The sequence below is a fragment of the Somniosus microcephalus genome, chromosome 1 (assembly GCF_052327205.1).
Source record: "Somniosus microcephalus isolate GS21.2 chromosome 1, FLI_Smic_1.0, whole genome shotgun sequence".
In the NCBI taxonomy this organism is placed as follows: Eukaryota; Metazoa; Chordata; class Chondrichthyes; order Squaliformes; family Somniosidae; genus Somniosus; species Somniosus microcephalus.
Genome location: NC_140987.1, coordinates 25,612,768 through 25,633,619, shown reverse-complemented (window position 1 = coordinate 25,633,619; position 20,852 = coordinate 25,612,768). Strand labels below are relative to the sequence as shown.

Genomic DNA, 20,852 nt, shown 5'->3' with positions numbered 1-20,852 from the left:
TCCTCGTTTTCTGGATGTCTGTGTTTTTGGTTTGATATTTTTCTAAGTTTTTTCCTCATGTTATGGCAATCTCGGTCAAACCATTTTTCATAGTTTTTTGTTTTGGGTTTGTTCTTGCGAGCTTTCAAGTTTGCATTTGTTGCCAAATTATGAAAAATATTGTTTAGTTTACTAACTGCCCGGTTTACGCCTTCTTTATTGTGAGTGTATATGTTATCCAGAAAGGTGTCTAAGAGAGCTTGAGTTGATGCATTGCTAATTGTTTTCTGGTATTTTTCCGTGTCGTTTTTGGCCCATCTGTACGATTTTTTGGTGTTGTACAGTTTACTGGGTTGTGTTTCTGTGTTGTTTGTTTCTGTCTTTTTGAGGAACATAGTAATTTGACTGTGATCTGACAGTGTTGTTTGTGGTTTGACTGTGAATGCTCTGAAAGAGGATGGGTCTAAGTCTGTAATCATATAGTCTACTGTGCTGCAGCCAAGAGGTGAGCAATAGGTCGATCTTCCTAGGAGGTCTCCTATGAACCTACCATTGACAATGTACAGACCCAGGTTTCGACAGAGCTGTAGTAGCTGTTTTCCGTTGGTATTTGACTGCTTGTCGCAGTTATGCCTGTATGGAAGGGAAGGGATGTCAAAGTGGTTATTCCCGAAAACGTAATTGTTTCCCTGATTATTGGTGAAGTCTGGTTCTTCGCCCGTTCTTGAATTGAGGTCCCCACAGATCAACACGTTCCCCTGGGCCTGGTATTGGATAATTTCCCCCTCCATGTTGGAGAAGGTGTCCTCTTTGTAGTACGGGGAATCGATTGGAGGGATATAAAGTGCGCAAATGTAAACATCTTGGGTGTTTGAGATAATCTCCCTCTCAAGTTTGAGCCACATATGGTTTTCGCCCTTTTTTATAAATTTGATGTAATTCTTAAGTTCTGTTTTAAACCAGATCAGTATGCCTCCGGAGTCTCTGCCTTGGGTTACACTTGGTAATTTATTGGAGGGGACCACCAGCTCAGTGTACCCTTGGGGACAGCCAGTGTGTCCTTTTCCTTTATACCAAGTTTCCTGTAAAATGATAATATCTAGGTCTTTAGTTTCATCTATGAACTCTGGGGTCCTACTTTTCACTTCTCGCAGTGAAGAGCGTAGACCTTGGATATTCCAGGTCGAAATATATAAGGATTTCATGTTAAGTTTGATCTTTTACTATGATAGGTTAAAGAGTGGTACGTGTTTGTCGTGTCTAAGTGTGGGGGAAAAAAAAGATCACATCAGTTGTCTACAAAAGTTAATACAATTTGGTTACAGTTCTTTCTATTAATTAGTCCTTGATCCATAAGGCGGAAGTAGATGCTGCTGCACATCTGCTTATTGTCTCTTAATGGATTGTTTCTGTCTGAGGTATTGCGTACGTCCTGTGCATCTCTCCCTCTGTCTGGCTGGGAGCAGTCCTATTCCCCTGTGGGACAGGAGTGGTGCAGGTCTGATATTGTTGTTTTGCATGGGGATCCTCTCTGGTCTCGGTTGGTGTGTTGGTGGTCCTTGTAGTGTTCCTGATATGTACCCCGCTGATCTCTGGTGGTCGGGGGGGGGTCCTCTTGGAGTCTGGGTATGGACCCGGTTAAAAGCGACGTCCTTCAGGGCTTTAGCAAAGATCGATATTCTTTGCCTTTGGATGTGGACGTGGTCGTAAAGACATTCCTCATCGAGGGTGGGGTGTTGGGCCAGGTGTACGTTGTGGTTTGATTCGCAGTCTCTTGCTATGCTGGCATTTATCTCATGAATTGTGTTGTTGTTGAAGTCTGTTCTCGGCAATATTGTGGAAACAGTGATTCTAGTGTTTGGAAATGTACTGCTTGCTTTCCTAATCATTGCTCTGAGCGATGTTGCTACTTCTTTCTGTTGGGTCTTTAGGTCATTTGTGCCCGTGTGTATTATTATGTGTTGGGGGGAGCCTAATCTGGCTTTGGTCAGCCATCCCATGGCTCTGTTTGTTGTTGGGCACCAGATCTTTTCTACTTTACTTCTAGGGAATAGCTTTTTCTCCCATAGAAATTTCCCATTTGAGTCTATGAGTATTACGACGTCAGCCTTGTTTGTGTTTACTGTCTGGTGGCTTTCGCTTGGACTCATAGTGTGTGTGCTGGGCTGGGGTGTCTGGTGTGTGCGTACCTCTTGTGAGCGGCCCGCTTGTGGTTCCACGGTGGTGGGGGAAGATTGCGAATCAGTATGCTGGTCGGTCTGTGTGGCACCCCTTGTATTGTGTGTCTGTTGCTTTTGTTCCGTGTGGGAGTGCAGCCGTTCCGTCCGGCTCTGCCTTGTCTTATCTCTAGCCTCTGGTTGCTGGTCTAATGGTGTTATCTCTCCTCTATGGCTCTCTTCTTTTTCCTGCAGCTCTTTCACCTGATTCCTAAGTAGATTCACCTGGTTCTCAAGTAGCTTCAGCTCTCTCTTGTGTCTCTCCCTCTCCTGATTTTGATAGTCATTCATTTTGAGGAAGTCCTCTCTAAGTTTAACCACCTCCATCTCTAATTGATTAAATTTATCTTTTGGTTGTATCTGGCTGTGTGATCCCGGGGTATGTGCCTGGTCGGCCCTGGAAGGCTCACTCACTTCCTGGCTAGGCTGGTCGGCCCTGGAGGGCTCACTCACTTCCTGGCTATGCTGCTCTTCTCTTGGTGAGCTGGGAATGGTAGGGGGACTATGTGTGGCTTCCTCCCTGGTAGTTATGCTGGGGTTTGTCAGTTGTATCGTGTGGCTGTGGTTCCCCGGGGTTGGTGTCTGGTTTGAACTGTGTGGCTCGTTCACCTCCTGACCAGGCAGATTTTCTCCTGGTAAGTTGTCAATGTTGGGGGGAGTGCGGGCCCTTCCCCCACACTCTCTACTCCCCCCCACACTCTCTACTCCCCCCCACACTCTCTACTCCCCCCCACACTCTCTACTCCCCCCCACACTCTCTACTTCCCCCCCCACACTCTCTACTTCCCCCCCCACACTCTCTACTCCCCCCCCACACTCTCTACTCCCCCCCCACACTCTCTACTCCCCCCCCACCCTCTCTACTCCCCCCCCACACTCTCTACTCCCCCCCCACTCTCTACTCCCCCCCACACTCTCTACTCCCCCCACACTCTCTACTCCCCCCCCCACACTCTCTACTCCCCCCACACTCTCTACTCCCCCCCCACACTCTCTACTCCCCCCCCACACTCTCTACTCCCCCCCACACTCTCTACTCCCCCCCCCACACTCTCTACTCCCCCCACACTCTCTACTCCCCCCCACACTTTCTACTCCCCCCCACACTCGCTACTCCCCCCCCACACTCTCTACTCCCCCCCCCACACTCTCTACTCCCCTTCCCCCACACTCTCTACTCCCCCCCACACTCTCTTCTCCCCCCCACACTCTCTACTCCCCCCCCACACTCTCTACTCCCCCCACACTCTCTACTCCCCACCCCCCCACACTCTCTACTCCCCCCCCACACTCTCCACTCCCCCCCACACTCTCTACTCCCCCCCCACACTCTCTACTCCCCCCACACTCTCTACTCCCCACCCCCCCACACTCTCTACTCCCCCCCCACACTCTCTACTCCCCCCCACACTCTCTACTCCCCCCCCACACTCTCTACTCCCCCCCCACACTCTCTACTCCCCCCCCACGCTCTCTACTCCCCCCACACGCTCTCTACTCCCCCCCCACGCTCTCTACTCCCCCCCACGCTCTCTACTCCCCCCCCACACTCTCTACTCCCCCCCCACCCTCTCTACACCCCCCCACACTCTCTACTCCCCCCCCACTCTCTACTCCCCCCCCACACTCTCTACTCCCCCCCACCACTCTCTACTCCCCCCCCACACTCTACTCCCCCCCACACTCTCTACTCCCCCCCCCACTCTCTACTCCCCCCCCACACTCTCTACTCCCCCCCCCACACTCTCTACTCCCCCCACACTCTCTACTCCCCCCCCACACTCTCTACTCCCCCCACACTCTCTACTCCCCCCCCCACACTCTCTACTCCCCCCCCACACTCTCTACTCCCCCCCACACTCTCTACTCCCCCCCCCCACACTCTCTACTCCCCCCACACTCTCTACTCCCCCCCCCACACTTTCTACTCCCCCCCACACTCTCTACTCCCCCCCCACACTCTCTACTCCCCCCCCCACACTCTCTACTCCCCTTCCCCCACACTCTCTACTCCCCCCCACACTCTCTTCTCCCCCCCACACTCTCTACTCCCCCCCCACACTCTCTACTCCCCCCACACTCTCTACTCCCCACCCCCCCACACTCTCTACTCCCCCCCCACACTCTCCACTCCCCCCCACACTCTCCACTCCCCCCCCACACTCTCTACTCCCCCCACACTCTCTACTCCCCACCCCCCCACACTCTCTACTCCCCCCCCACACTCTCTACTCCCCCCCACACTCTCTACTCCCCCCCCACGCTCTCTACTCCCCCCCCACGCTCTCTACTCCCCCCCCACGCTCTCTACTCCCCCCCCACGCTCTCTACTCCCCCCCCACGCTCTCTACTCCCCCCCACGCTCTCTACTCCCCCCCCACGCTCTCTACTCCCCCCCCACACTCTCTACTCCCCCCCACACTCTCTACTCCCCCCCCACACTCTCTACTCCCCCCCACACTCTCTACTCCCCCCCCCCACACTCTCTACTTCCCCCCCCACGCTCTCTACTCCCCCCCCACACTCTCTACTCCCCCCCCACACTCTCTACTCCCCCCCCCACACTCTCTACTCCCCCCCCCACACTCGCTACTCCCCCCCCCACACTCTCTACTATACAATACAATACAATACAAATCGCTTTATTGGCATGATAAGGTACATCTTATGTTGCCAAAGCATCAAAATACATTTATGGTTGAACACATAAACGCGGTTCCATTCATACAGTGTATAAACAGGTATATCCCTGAGTTTATAAATATACATTCGCCTTGTTTATATATACTCTTGTCTTAGTTTACTGGTTGTCCCTCTGTTCATGGCAAGCTGTAACATAGTGTGCCGCCAGTGTTACACAGCTTCTCTCCTCCCCCAGTAGGAATGGGAGTTTTTGGTTGTCAGTCAGATTTCTGAATTCAGGGCATATTTGTGAGAATTTTTGGTAGAAATTCTCTCTGATGCACTGATATTTTCCACAGGCTGTGAGGAAGTGCATCTCTGTCTCAACTACTCCCTGACTGCAGTGAGAGCATATCCTGTCTTCTCTTGGCAGCCTGGTCTGCCTGTGTCTGCCTTTTTCGATCGCTAGGCTATGTTCGCTAAGTCTGTACCTTGTCAAGGTTCTTCTCAGTTTGTTATCCTTTACCATGGTCAGGTAATCAGCTATGTTGTATTGTCTGTTTAGGGCCAAGTAGCAATTGAGTTTGCTTTGGGTTTTTGTTGTTTCTGCCCAATATGACAGATATTTTTCCTTTTGCTTAGCGACGATTGTGTTGGGTCGAATTCTTTGTGTTACCCTGTCACTGTCCTGGGACTGGTTATTGTTATTAGTTACTTTATTGAGTCCCAGGACCAGTTGACTGAGGGTATTCTTCTTTATGGTCAGCTCTTGGCATTTCAGGGCGTCGTAGTGATAGCATTGGGGGTTGCTCATTTGTAGGTGATTCCAAAATTTGGTGGCTCTTTTTTGGATAGTGATTATTAATGGGTATTGGCCTAGTTCCGCCCTGCATGCGTTGTTTACTGTTTTCCTTTGAGTCCGGAGGATACTTTTACAGAATTCCGCATGTAGGATCTCAATTGGGTGTTTGTCCCATTTTGCAAAATCTTGTTGTGTTAGTGGTCCCCAGACCTCACTGCCATAGAGTGCAATTGGTTCAATTACTGATTTGAAAATTTTGAGCCAAATGCTAATTGGGATTTCTATTTGGATTGATTTTTTGATGGCATAGAAAGCCCTTCTTGCTTTCTCTTTCAGTTCATTCACAGCCAGTTTGAAGTTTCCCGTAGAACTGATTTTTAAGCCCAAGTATGCGTAGTGAGTGGTTTGTTCAATTTTGGTTGTTCCTACTGTGAAATTTATTGTGGGTCCATGTTGTTTGGATCTTTGCTGGAACACAAGGACTTTGGTTTTTTGGGGATTTATTGTCAGGGCCCAAGTCTGGCAGTACGACTCCAGCAGGTCCAGGTTCTGCTGTAGACCCTCCTTAGTTGGTGACAGCAGAACCAGGTCGTCGGCATAGAGGAGGAATTTAACCTTGGATTCATATAGGGTGAGGCCGGGTGCTGTAGATTGTTCAAGTAGTTTTGCCAATCCATTAATGTAAATATTAAAGAGTGTCGGTGAGATTGGCGAGCCCTGCGTCACCCCCCGCCCCTGTGGGAAGTATTTTGTTTGTTTGTCTCCAATTTTAACTGCACATTTATTGTTTGTATACATTGATTTAATTACATCATATGTTTTCCCTCCTACCCCGCTTTCGATAAGTTTCAGGAATAAACCGTCATGCCAGATGGAGTCGAAAGCCTTCTGGAAATCTACAAAGCATGCGTAGATTTTGCTTTTGTTATGGTGAACGTGTTTGTCAATTAGGGTCTGTAGGGTGAAGATATGATCGGATGTTCTATAGTTTGGCAGGAATCCAATTTGGCTTTTACTCAAGACATTGTGCTCTTCAAGGAAGTTTATAAGTCTTTTGTTTATGATGCTACAGAATACCTTCCCCAGGTTACTGTTTACACAGATGCCTCGATAGTTGTTTGGGTCGATTTTGTCCCCACTTTTGTATATGGGTGTTATGAGTCCTTTGTTCCAGATGTCAGGGAAATAACCGACACTCAGAACTCTCTACTCCCCCCCCCCACACTCTCTACTCCCCTTCCCCCACACTCTCTACTCCCCCCCACACTCTCTACTCCCCCCCACACTCTCTACTCCTCCCCCCACACTCTCTACTCCTCCCCCCACACTCTCTACTCCCCCCCCACACTCTCTACTCCCCCCCCCACACTCTCTACTCCCCCCCCCACACTCTCTACTCCCCCCCCACACTCTCTACTCCCCCCCCCCACACTCTCTACTCCCCCCCCCACACTCTCTACTCCCCCCCCCACACTCTCTACTCCCCCCCCCACACTCTCTACTCCCCCCCCACACACTCTCTACTCCCCCCCCACACACTCTCTACTCCCCCCCCACACACTCTCTACTCCCCCCCCACACTCTCTACTCCCCCCCCACACTCTCTACTCCCCCCCCACACTCTCTACTCCCCCCCCCACACTCTCTACTCCCCCCCCCACACTCGCTACTCCCCCCCCCACACTCTCTACTATACAATACAATACAATACAAATCGCTTTATTGGCATGATAAGGTACATCTTATGTTGCCAAAGCATCAAAATACATTTATGGTTGAACACATAAACGCGGTTCCATTCATACAGTGTATAAACAGGTATATCCCTGAGTTTATAAATATACATTCGCCTTGTTTATATATACTCTTGTCTTAGTTTACTGGTTGTCCCTCTGTTCATGGCAAGCTGTAACATAGTGTGCCGCCAGTGTTACACAGCTTCTCTCCTCCCCCAGTAGGAATGGGAGTTTTTGGTTGTCAGTCAGATTTCTGAATTCAGGGCATATTTGTGAGAATTTTTGGTAGAAATTCTCTCTGATGCACTGATATTTTCCACAGGCTGTGAGGAAGTGCATCTCTGTCTCAACTACTCCCTGACTGCAGTGAGAGCATATCCTGTCTTCTCTTGGCAGCCTGGTCTGCCTGTGTCTGCCTTTTTCGATCGCTAGGCTATGTTCGCTAAGTCTGTACCTTGTCAAGGTTCTTCTCAGTTTGTTATCCTTTACCATGGTCAGGTAATCAGCTATGTTGTATTGTCTGTTTAGGGCCAAGTAGCAATTGAGTTTGCTTTGGGTTTTTGTTGTTTCTGCCCAATATGACAGATATTTTTCCTTTTGCTTAGCGACGATTGTGTTGGGTCGAATTCTTTGTGTTACCCTGTCACTGTCCTGGGACTGGTTATTGTTATTAGTTACTTTATTGAGTCCCAGGACCAGTTGACTGAGGGTATTCTTCTTTATGGTCAGCTCTTGGCATTTCAGGGCGTCGTAGTGATAGCATTGGGGGTTGCTCATTTGTAGGTGATTCCAAAATTTGGTGGCTCTTTTTTGGATAGTGATTATTAATGGGTATTGGCCTAGTTCCGCCCTGCATGCGTTGTTTACTGTTTTCCTTTGAGTCCGGAGGATACTTTTACAGAATTCCGCATGTAGGATCTCAATTGGGTGTTTGTCCCATTTTGCAAAATCTTGTTGTGTTAGTGGTCCCCAGACCTCACTGCCATAGAGTGCAATTGGTTCAATTACTGATTTGAAAATTTTGAGCCAAATGCTAATTGGGATTTCTATTTGGATTGATTTTTTGATGGCATAGAAAGCCCTTCTTGCTTTCTCTTTCAGTTCATTCACAGCCAGTTTGAAGTTTCCCGCAGAACTGATTTTTAAGCCCAAGTATGCGTAGTGAGTGGTTTGTTCAATTTTGGTTGTTCCTACTGTGAAATTTATTGTGGGTCCATGTTGTTTGGATCTTTGCTGGAACACAAGGACTTTGGTTTTTTGGGGATTTATTGTCAGGGCCCAAGTCTGGCAGTACGACTCCAGCAGGTCCAGGTTCTGCTGTAGACCCTCCTTAGTTGGTGACAGCAGAACCAGGTCGTCGGCATAGAGGAGGAATTTAACCTTGGATTCATATAGGGTGAGGCCGGGTGCTGTAGATTGTTCAAGTAGTTTTGCCAATCCATTAATGTAAATATTAAAGAGTGTCGGTGAGATTGGCGAGCCCTGCGTCACCCCCCGCCCCTGTGGGAAGTATTTTGTTTGTTTGTCTCCAATTTTAACTGCACATTTATTGTTTGTATACATTGATTTAATTACATCATATGTTTTCCCTCCTACCCCGCTTTCGATAAGTTTCAGGAATAAACCGTCATGCCAGATGGAGTCGAAAGCCTTCTGGAAATCTACAAAGCATGCGTAGATTTTGCTTTTGTTATGGTGAACGTGTTTGTCAATTAGGGTCTGTAGGGTGAAGATATGATCGGATGTTCTATAGTTTGGCAGGAATCCAATTTGGCTTTTACTCAAGACATTGTGCTCTTCAAGGAAGTTTATAAGTCTTTTGTTTATGATGCTACAGAATACCTTCCCCAGGTTACTGTTTACACAGATGCCTCGATAGTTGTTTGGGTCGATTTTGTCCCCACTTTTGTATATGGGTGTTATGAGTCCTTTGTTCCAGATGTCAGGGAAATAACCGACACTCAGAACTCTCTACTCCCCCCCCCCACACTCTCTACTCCCCTTCCCCCACACTCTCTACTCCCCCCCCACACTCTCTACTCCCCCCCACACTCTCTACTCCTCCCCCCACACTCTCTACTCCTCCCCCCACACTCTCTACTCCCCCCCCACACTCTCTACTCCCCCCCCCACACTCTCTACTCCCCCCCCCACACTCTCTACTCCCCCCCCACACTCTCTACTCCCCCCCCCCACACTCTCTACTCCCACCCCCCACACTCTCTACTCCCCCCCCCACACTCTCTACTCCCCCCCCCACACTCTCTACTCCCCCCCCCCACACTCTCTACTCCCCCCCCACACACTCTCTACTCCCCCCCCACACACTCTCTACTCCCCCCCCACACACTCTCTACTCCCCCCCCACACTCTCTACTCCCCCCCCACACTCTCTACTCCCCCCCCACACTCTCTACTCCCCCCCCCACACTCTCTACTCCCCCCCCACACACTCTCTACTCCCCCCCCCACACACTCTCTACTCCCCCCCCCCACACTCTCTACTCCCCCCCCCCACACTCTCTACTCCCCCCCCCCCACACTCTCTACTCCCCCTCCCCCCCACTCTCTACTCCCCCTCCCCCCCCACACTCTCTACTCCCCCCCCCCCACACACTCTACTCCCCCCCCCACACACTCTACTCCCCCCCCCACACTCTCTACTCCCCCTCCCCCCCCACTCTCTACTCCCCCTCCCCCCCCACACTCTCTACTCCCCCCCCCACACACTCTACTCCCCCCCCCACACACTCTACTCCCCCCCCACACACTCTACTCCCCCCCCCACACACTCTACTCCCCCCCCCACACACTCTACTCCCCACCCCCCCACACTCTCTACTCCCCCCCCCCACACTCTCTACTCTCCCCCCCCCCCCCACACTCTCTACTCTCCCCCCCCCCACACTCTCTACCCACCCCCCACACACTCTCTACCCACACCCCACACTCTCTACCCACCCCCCACACTCTCTACTCCGGACCCATACTCTGCTCTCAGACTCCGCTTGCTGCTTGTCCTCTGCTCTTTCTATACCACCATCAGAGTCGGTCTAATCAGTCAGTGCACTCCTGCTCTTTCGGACTCCCTGCCGACACTGCTCGGCCTTGCTGCCTCTCTCCCTTACTTTAAAAGGGTCTTCAAAACCCATCTGTTCAGTTACAGGTTTGGTCTCCCCGCACCCCTAAGTTCACCTCACTCTTAGGCTTAACATTGTCTGCTCCTCCTTGCAAAGCCCAGCGAGATGTTCTACCATGTGAACGGCGCTCTATGAGGATTTAAAAGCAATGGAAAAGAGGATGAAGGGTTGCATTCGTGAACAGAGACTGGAGGAGGTAGAGGTTGTGTTCACTGGAGCTGAGACTGTTAAGAGGTGTCCTGATCAGGGCCTTCAAGGGTACGAAGGGTTATGATAAAGTGAAAGGTTGTCTCCACTAGTCAGTGAAATGAATACTAATGTAAAGGTAATCACGAAAAGAATTCAAGGGAAGTTTAGAAAAGACGTCTTGGAACTCCCTCGGGGAAATGAGCCTTGCAGTTATCCCTGGATCTACCCTAACACTCGTCTTACCAAGGTTGGGTCAGTGGCGGGAGGGTCGGTAACCAGGGGATACAGAGTTAAGGTACTTGACAAGAACCAGAGGGGGAGATGAGGAGAATCTTTTTATGCAGCGAGTTGTGATCTGGAACGCGCTGCCTGAAAGGGCGGTGGAAGCAGATTCAATAATAACCTTCAAAAAGGGAATTAGAGAAATACTTGAAAGGGTTGAAAATGCAGGGCTCTGGGGAAAGGAGCAGGGGAGTGGAACTAATCGGAGAGCTCGTTCAAAGAGCCGGCACAGGCACAATGGGCCGAATGGCCTCCTTCTGTGCTGTGTGCTATGTCCCAATGCGTTAAACAGCCAATGAAGTACTATTGAAGCATAGTCACTGTAGGAAACGTGGCAGCCGATTTGCGCACAGCAAGCTCCCACAAACAGCAATGAGATAAATGACCAGATAATCTGTTAGTGATGTTGATTGAGGGATAAATATTGGCCAGGACACCGGGGACAACTCCCCTGCTCTTCTTCGAAATAGTGCCCGTGGGATCTTTCACATCCACCTGAGAGAGGCAGAGGGGGCCTCGGTTTAATATCTCGTCTGAAAGACGGCACCTCCGACAGTGCAGCACTCCCTCAGCACTGCACTGGGAGTGTCAGCCACGATCCATCTGACCCAAAGGCACGAGGGCTACCAACTGAGCCATGGCTGACACCTCATTAGAACGCTGCGCCGAAAAGAGAGAAATATTAATGGGCATGGGGGACAAGCAGGAGTGCGCAATTAGGCTAGACGGCTTATTTGGAGAAAAGCAGGCTTAATGAGCTTTGTTTCTTTGCTGCAACTTTCGCTGCTGTATTAATGAAACAGTGGGTAATAATCTCTTGCACATACGTCAGACTGAATGATTACACTGCTGTTTTGTTTCAGATTCTCCAGAGCTGCTCTCAGCTGAAGCACTTGTGGCCCAAGGGATCAGACATCAGCAGAATTGTTTGTGTTGTGTCCTGTTCAGTGGCTCTTAAGATTTGCAGTTACAAGATGGCTCTGGCAGAAAGGAGAGGAACGACAGAAAACAAAGAGGTAACTCTCCCCTTAACTACCTCCGGCTAGAACTGTGCTTTCCTTGGCGTGGAGCTTCCGCTGGGGGGCGGGGGGGGGGGGGGGGGGTGGCGGGGGCGCGTAATCGGCAAACTGCACCCAGATGGCGCTGGACACATGAAATTACGCTGGAGTTTCAGCGCAAGCTCATCGGCATAAGCCCGAACGTAAAATCTCCCATGCACCCAGTGCAATCAGGCGACGTAATCGAGTCGCAACTCCAACGGCATCTCCCAGCATCGCGACGAAGAGCGGGGAATCGCCTGAAAGGGAGCCACTCTTCTACGCTTCTAGCCGTGCAGATCAGTTGTAAAATAGAAACAGAAAACGCTGGGAAACAGAAAATGCTGGGAAACACTCAGCTGGTCAGGCAGCGTCTGCGGAGAGAGAGAGAGAAACAAGAGTTAACGTTTCAGGTCGACGACCCTTCGTCAGAACTGGCAAAAGGTTCGAGATGTGAACAGGGTTTAAACAAGTACAGGGGCAGGGAAAGAGGGGCGAGGAAACAGAAAGCAATGAAAGTGAACAAGGTAAAAGAGACAAACGGAAATCCCGTTGGAGAGAAGAGCGGAACGTCTTCAAGGTGTGGCATTCCTAGAAGAGAAGCGGCAGTGAATTCTTCCTCTTCTTCGGCAGTCCCTCGGAACCGAGGAGGACTTGTTTCCACATTAAAAACGAGTTCTCAGGTGACTGATGAGTCCAATGCGGGACCGACAGTCTCTGTCACAGGTGGGGCAGACGGTGGTTGAAGGGGCGGGTGGGTGGGGTGCTTGGGTTGACGTGCGCTCCTTGCGCTATTTGCACTTGGATTCCGCTTGCTCCTGGTGAAGAGACACGAGGTGTTCGGCACCTTCCCGGATGCTTCTCCTCCACTTTGTGCGGTCTTGGGCCAGGGATTCCCAGGTGTCAGTGGGAATGTTACACATTTTCAAGGAGGCTTTGAGGGTGTCCTTGAAGCGTTTCCTCTGCCCACCTGGGGCTCTCTTGCCGTGCCGGAGCTCCGAGTAGAGCGCTTGTTTTAGGAGCCTTGTATCGGGCATGCGGACAATGTGACCCGTCCATCGGAGCTGATCGAGCGTGGTCAAAGCTTCGAGGCTGGGGATGTTGGCCTGAGCGAGAACACTGACATTGGTGCGCACTGACGAAGGCGGTGTTGGTGAATCAAACACTAATGCAAAAGCAGATCGATTGACTGATTTGATGCTCGTGGTCATGCTGTTAAATTGGCTTCACTTGGCTGTGTAGGGGTTGTTGGTTGGGTGGTCGGTTTGGCCCGGGCCTGACCCAGTGGACGTTTTCGAGGCGTCCCCACACTCCCACTCAGTTCTGACACTGGGATCCTACCAGGCAGCTGATGCGCAGAATAACAAGCTCGAGACAGACAAGCAGGTGAAAGGTTAAAATAATAACGGTTTTATTGAGAGAAAAATAAAACAAAACAAGCAAGCAGAGAAATTAATTGGTTCAACGATACTAAACCAAGGCTACAGCTCTATACACTTTAAAAAGAGAAAAAAAAAAGGAATACTATATATTTTGCAAACTCCCTACAGCTGACGGTTGCTGCGGTCTTCAACTAACTAATTCCTGCAGCAGAGCGGGACACACCTGTGTGGCTTGAATTGACCGCTGGTCACAGGTCTCGTGCACCAAGGACGGATCAGTTGACTGAATTTAAAGCACTTGCCGCAGCAGCAGGAGGAGCAGGCCTGGGTCAGTGGATTCAATGGACTGCCAGTCACTGCAGGTCAGGTGATTATCACTGGAGTCATGTGACCGCGGGTGCCCGTGCGCCCGAGAATCTGGGCGCAATGTGACGAACACCCCCCCCCCCCAAACGGGCACAATCGGCAGAAACACGCTGTCCCGGCCTGGGGGGGCGTGGCCAGTTTTACGGGCAGGGTGAATGGACTTTAGGACCAGCGTAAAAGTTCACGGAGACTCCAACATAAAGTGGTTACGGGCGTAACTCACTTATGCTTAAAATTCCGTGGTCTGTAGCGCCGTATCATTCGATTCTGCCCCGATTACGCCGCTATCTGGGGCGTGAATCATGCGGAAATTCCAGGCGTTTGTGTTAAACACAGGTGTTTTTTTTCATTTCTGTGTACTTTTCTCTTGAAAAGAGAAGGTTGAGGGGTGACCTAATAATAGAGGTTGTAATCAACCACCAGCTAGACCGAAAGGTGTGCTGATGCGGGGGGTGGAGGACACAGGCACAGTCAAAAGATTGGTGAATGAAAAACAGCAGTTAGCTGTGTTTTATTTTTAGAAAACGGGGAAAAAAGGTTCACGTCTGGCAAAATCCAAAAAACATATGACATTCAAAAAGAAAGATGAAGAACAAAACCATCACCCGCCCCGGGTGGTTAAGAAGGTAGTCTTTAGATCAATCTTCTCCAAAAAGCAATAAGCCTGGGGTACTTTACCACTGGACCTTTCTCAGCTGGTCCAGGGATCATATCAGGCTTTCAGAACTAAACAATATTCCACCCTAGGAAGGCAGTCCTTAAATCAATCTTCTCCAAAAAACAATAAGCCAGGGTTACTTTACCACTGGATCTTTCTCAGCTGGTCCAGGGATCATATCAGGCTCTCAGAACTAAACAATATTCCACCCGGGTTCAATAGTAAACCTCTCTGTGACAGCTTCAAGCTGGTCTTCAACAGCAGTCTTGGCTTTCCCCTCAGGTACCGGCCCGCTCCTCAGTCCCCAGCCCTGAAGGGATGCACTAGTTTGCCTTTTAAACTCCTGAGCTAATGGGTAGATTTGCCTCAGGTGTGTTGGAGGTGGGTGTGGCCTTCACCTGAATTGGAGTGAGAGGGGGACTTTGTCTCCATCTGGTGGCCACACCCCGTCCATCCACCACAAACCGCCCCCATAGCTCGCAAGGTCTTTAAAATTCTGAAAGGTTTCGACAGATTAGACACAGAGAGAATGTTTCCACTTGTGGGGAAGAGCAAAACCAGAGGCCATCAGTATGAGGTAGTCACCAAGAAATCAAATAGGGAATTCAGAAGAAAATTCTTTACTCAGAGTGGTGAGAATATGGAACTCACTACCACAGGGAGTGGTTGAAGCGAATAGTATTGATTCATTTAAGGGGAGGCTGGACAAGCATCTGAGGGAGAAGGGAATAGAGGGTTATGCTGATAGATTTAGATGAGGAAAGACAGGAGGAGGCTCGAGTGGAGCATAAATACCAGCATGGACTGGTTGGGCCGAATGGCCTGTTTCTGTGCCGTATATCCTATGTAATTTCTCCTGTGTAACTTCACTTTATACCTGCCAACCCAGAAACTGGCAGAAGCTTACCAATACCATCAAAAATACTCACAACTCAGAAAGAGCCCTGAACCCAGCTGCACTTTACACTGTAATAACTGAAGTGACAAGTAGGTCCAGCATTTCATCACTAGTATAGCAGGAGATTATTAACATAGAAACATCGAAGATAGGAGCAGGAGTAGGCCATTCGGCCCCTCGAGCCTGCTCCGCCATTCAATGAGATCATGGCTGATCATCCAAATTCAGTACCCTGTCCCGGCCTTCTCCCCATACCCCTTGATCCCTTTAGCCTTAAGGAATATATCTAACTCCTTCTTGCATATATTTAATGGATTGGCCTCTACTGCCTTCTGTGGTAGAGAATTCCACAGGTTCACCACTCTCTGGGTGAAGAAATTCCTCCTCATCTCTGTCCTAAATGGCTTACCCCTTATCCTTAGACTGTGTCCCCTGGTTCTGGACTCCCCGACAATCGGGAACATCCTTCCAGCATCTAGTCTGTCTAGTCCTGTTAGAATTTTATAAGTTTCGACGAGATCCCCTCTCGTTCTTCTAAACTCCAGCGAGTACAAGCCCAATCGACCCAATCTCTCCTCATACGTCATTCCTGCCATCCCAGGTATCAGCCTGGTGAATCTTCGCTGCACTCCTTCCATGGCAAGAACATCCTTCCTCAGATAAGGCGACCAAAACTGCACACAATACTCAAGGTGCGGTCTCACCAAGGCCCTGTACAACTGCAACAAGACATCCTTGTTCCTGTACTCAAACCCTCTCACTACGAAGGCCAACATACCATCTCCACGGATGTTGCCTGGCCTGCTGAGTTTTTCCAGCATTTTCTGTTGTTATTTCGGATTTCCAGCATCTGCAGTATTTTGCTATCATACCATTTGCCTTCTTAACTGCCTGCTGCACCTGCATGCTTACTTTCAGCGACTGGCGCACAAGGACACCCAGGTCTCGTTGCACTTCCCCTTCTCCCAATCTATTGCCATTCAGATAATAATCTGCCTTCCTGTTTTTGACAACAAAGTGGATAACCTCGCATTTATCCACGTTATATTGCATCTGCCATGCTTCTGCCCAATCACCCAACCTGTCCAAATCATACTGGAGTTTCTCGGCATCCTCCTCACAGCACACACGCCCACCCAGCTTTGTGTCGTCTGCAAACTTGGAGATATTACATCTAGTTCCCTCGTCCAGATCATTAATATATATTGTGAAATAGCTGGGGTCCAAGGACCGATCCCTGCGGTACCCCACTAGTCACTGCCTGCCACTCGGAAAAAGAGCCGTTTATTCCAACTCTTTGCTTTCTGTCTGCCAACCAGTTCTCTATCCAAGTCAATACCTTGCCCCCAATCCCATGTGCCTTAATTTTACATGCTAATCTCTTATGCGGGACCTTATCGAAAGCCTTTTGAAAATCCAAATACACCACATCCACTGGTTCTCCCTTATCTATTTTACCAGTTACATCCTCAAAAAATTCCAGTAGATTAGTCAAGCATGATTTACCTTTTGTAAATCCATGTTGACTTTGTCCGATCCGGTCACTTTTTCCAAGTGCTCTGCTATTACATCCTTTATAATGGACTCTAGCATTTTCCCCACTACCGATGTCAGGCTTACCGGTCTGTAATTCCCCGTTTTCTCTCTACCACCCTTTTTGAACAGTGGGGTAACATTAGCTACCCGCCAATCCAATATTGCCAAGAATCGTGTGGATTGTCTTGAATGTTCTCCTCACCACCCTCCTTCCCTCCTTTACAAGCTTCCGGTTAGGAAAATAGGAATATCAGGAACAGGACCAGGCCTTTCAGCCCCTCGAGCTTGTTCTGCTATTCAATTAGGTCATAACCGATCTGCACCTCAATTCCGTTTACCCGCCTTTGCTCCATATGTGTCGGCCATGGCTCAGTGGGCAGCACCCTCACCTCTTGAGTCAGAAGGTTGTGGGTTCAAGTCCCACTCCAGAAATTTGTGCGCAAAAATCTAGGCTGACACTCCCAGTGCAGTACTGAGGAAGTGTTGCACTGTCGGAGGTGCCACCTTCCTGATGAGACATTAAACTGAGGCCCTGTCTGCTCTCTCAAGTTGATGTAAAAGATTCCAAGGCACTATTGAAAGCTAGGAGCAGGAGTAGGCCATTCGGTCCTTCGAGCCTGTTCCACCATTCAATATGATCATGACTGATCCTCTATCTCAATCCCATATTCCCGGTCTCTTCCCCTATACCCCTTGATGCCTTTTGTGTCGATGGAGAGTTATCCCTGGTATCCTGGCCAATAGTTATCCCTCAATCAGCATCACAAAAACAGAATATCTGGTCATTATCACATTGTTGTTTGTGGGAGCTTGCTGTGCGCAAATTGGCTGCCGTGTTTCTTTCATTACAACAGTGACTACACTCCAAAAGTACTTCATTGGTTGTAAAGCGCTTTGGGACTGAGGTCGTGAAAGGTGCTAGAGAAATGCAAATCTTTCTTTCTTTCATATTCCTTTTACCAAGTCCTCTATCACATAAGGTCCACCACACCCAACACTCTTGTCCTTGCCAAGCTCCACTGGCTCCCTGTCCCTGCCACCACCCCCCCCTCCCCCCGCCCCCGCCCCCTCCCAGTCTATTGACCTTAAAGTTGTGGTCCTTATTTTAAAATCCCTCCACATTCTCACCCCATCTTATCTGCATGATCTCCTCTAGTTCTGTGTCCAGCCCACATCCTCCTCTGTTATTACTACTCATCCTCCACTTAGGAACAGGAGGAGGCCATTTAGCCCTTTGAGCCTGTTCCACCATTCAATGAGATCATGGCTGATCTGTATCTTAAGTTCATCTACCTCCTTAGTTCCGTAACCTTTTCCCTTGCCTAACAGAAATCGCTCAAATAACAACAGAAAATGCTGGAAAAACTCAGCAGGCCAGGCAACATCCGTGGAGAGAAATTAGAGTCGACGTTTCGGGTCAAAACCCTTTTTCAAAATAGGAAAGGAAATGAAATAGATTGAAAGGCAGGGCTGGTCAGTCGTATCTGAGCTGCTCCAGCCCCGTGCGGTTCGAATCACTTCCCCTTTGGTTCTGACCACCGGACCTATTTACGAGTAGCGATATAGACAAACGAGACCAGTGGTTTGGTGCAAAGAAAACCAATGTTTATTAAAAATAGCGAAACAATTACTATGCAGAGAAAAATCACTATGGATGCAACACAATTACACTTAACGGGGGAGGAGAAACGGACACTTCGAGGGAAAATGACTAAAATGACACTTTAGCAATTCTCCTTAACTCTCACCCTTTACACCTATCTAGGTTGTCTTGTGATGGGCCAGAAAATTGATGCTCACCAGTTGAAATGCCTGCTCCGTGCCCTGTTGCCTGTCGATGTTTTTAGGTTTTCACCGCCCCAGAGCAGAGATACCCCAGTAATTCAAACGTAACTGCGGGTGTCCTACTTCCCTGGACGGGCTCTTCGTCGACGATCCTCTCGCTGGGTTGATGATATGACAGGGCACTGGAGGTGAGGCGAGAGAGAGAGAGAGAGATGGCCTCCCGAGGGACTAGTTATACCCTTCCCGGTAGCCCTTATCTCCCGCCAGATCAGCTCATTTCTTTTGTCTGACCTGGACGTGTTGAAGCTCATACAAAGGGTACCGATCTGGGCCCATCGACCTGACTGGCCGGTTAATCGGTTTTAAACGTCTCATCAGTGTTCCCCTTTGTCCAGCTGGTTTCGTGATGGGGCCATTCCAGTCTGAATGCCCCGTTGATCGTTTGCAAACAGTGTCGATGTTCTCTAACGAAGGTCTGAATGCAGCTATTACATATTGAATAGGCCTTGCCTGCTCTTGATTGTCTGTGCAAACAACCTTGATGGGTTTTAATCAGAGACCCGAATGCCACTGGGTTTGCTTCTCATGCATCAATGTAGAAGGTCTGTCTGCATTCTAAATTCTGGAAAGTTCCTTCCCACAGTCATCGGAATACAAGTTTGTGAGTCCAAACTGAAACTTAAACATGAAATTTGCGAATCCTTTCAAGAGGTATTCAAAATGAGACGAGATGGTGACAGGACTAGTGGAGACAAAAGACGGCTCAGATTCGGTGTGAAATGTTCTGGCAGAATGAGACAACTGCCATGTGGGAGAGAAAAAAAAGGAAGGGGGGAAGGGAAAAACCAAAAAAAGGGGTGAAAAATATAAGTAAAAATGTAATAGGGGCCGAGGTTATGATCTGAAATTGTTGAACTCGATATTGAGTCCGGAAGGCTGCAAAGTGCCTAATCGGAAGACGAGGTGCTGTTCCTCGAGTTTACGTTGCGCTTCTGTGGAACAATACAAGAGGCCAAGGACGGTGAGGTCCGAGTGGGAATGGAGCGGTGAATTAAAATGACAGGCGACCGGAAGCTCGGGGTCACCCTTATGGACTGAACGGAGGTGTTCCGCAAAGTGGTCACCCAATCTGCGTTTGGTCTCCCCAATGTAGAGGAGACCGCATCGTGAGCAGCGAATGCAGTATACTAGATTGCAAGAAGTACAAGTAAATCGCTGTTTCACCTGGAAGGGGTGTTTGGGGCCCTGGACAGTGGGAAGGGGGGAGGTATAGGGGCAGGTGTTACGTCTCCTGCGCTTGCACGGGAAGGTGCCAGCCGAAGGGGAGGGGGTGCTGGGGGTGATAGAGGAGTGGACTAGGGTGTCTCGGAGGGAGCGGTCCCTACGGAATGCTGAAAGGGGAGGGGAGGGGAAGATGCGTTTGGTGGTGGGATCATGCTGGAGGTAGCGGAAATGGTGGAGGATGATCCGTTGAATATGGAAGCTGGTGGGGTGAAAGGTGAGGACAAGGGGAACCCTATCATAGTTCCGGGAGGGAGGGGCAGGGGTGAGAGCAGAAGTGCGGGAGATATAATGGACACGGTCAAGGGCCATGTCAACCACGGTAGAGGGGAATCCTCGGTTGAGGAAAAAGGAAGACATGTCGGAAGCACTGGCGTGGAAGGTGGCATCGTCGGAGCAGATGCGGCGGAGACGGAGAAACTGGGAGAATGGAATAGGGTCCTTACAGGAGGCGGGGTGGGAGGAAGTGTAGTCCAGGTAGCTGTGGGAGTCAGTGGGCTTGTAGTGAATATTGGTCAATAACCTATCCCCAGAGATGGAGACGGAGAAGTCGAGGAAGGGAAGGGAAGAGTCAGAGATGGACCATGTGAAGGTGAGGGAAGGGTGGAAATTGGAGGCAAAGTGAATGAAATTGTCCAGTTCAGGGCGAGAGCAGGAAACGGCACCGATACAGTCATCAATGCATCGGAAAAAGAGGTGAGGGAGGGGACCTGAGTAGGACTGGAACAAAGAGTGTTCCACATATCCCACGAAAAGGCAGGCATAGCTAGGACCCATGCGGGTACCCATAGCAACACCTTTGATTTGGAGGAAATGAGTGGAGTTAAAGGAGAAGTTGTTCAATGTGAGAACAAGTTCAGCCAGGCGGAGGAGGGTAGTGGTGAATGGGAACTGGTCGGGCCTCTGTTCAAGGAAGAAGCAGAGCGCCATCAGGCCCTCCTGG

The 20,852-nt window shown here is 49.8% G+C and overlaps 1 protein-coding gene across 1 annotated transcript in view; it reads left to right on the top strand.

The window, feature by feature from the left end:
* The window catches only part of LOC147123998 (putative ATP-dependent RNA helicase DDX60), a 217,424-nt gene that overhangs the window by 51,119 nt on the left and 145,453 nt on the right, over positions 1–20,852 (top strand). Inside the window, exon 6 of the mRNA XM_085975509.1 lies at positions 11,830–11,982. Within this exon, the coding sequence (XP_085831635.1) occupies positions 11,830–11,982 (153 nt within the window). The remainder of the gene's footprint in view (positions 1–11,829; positions 11,983–20,852) is intronic.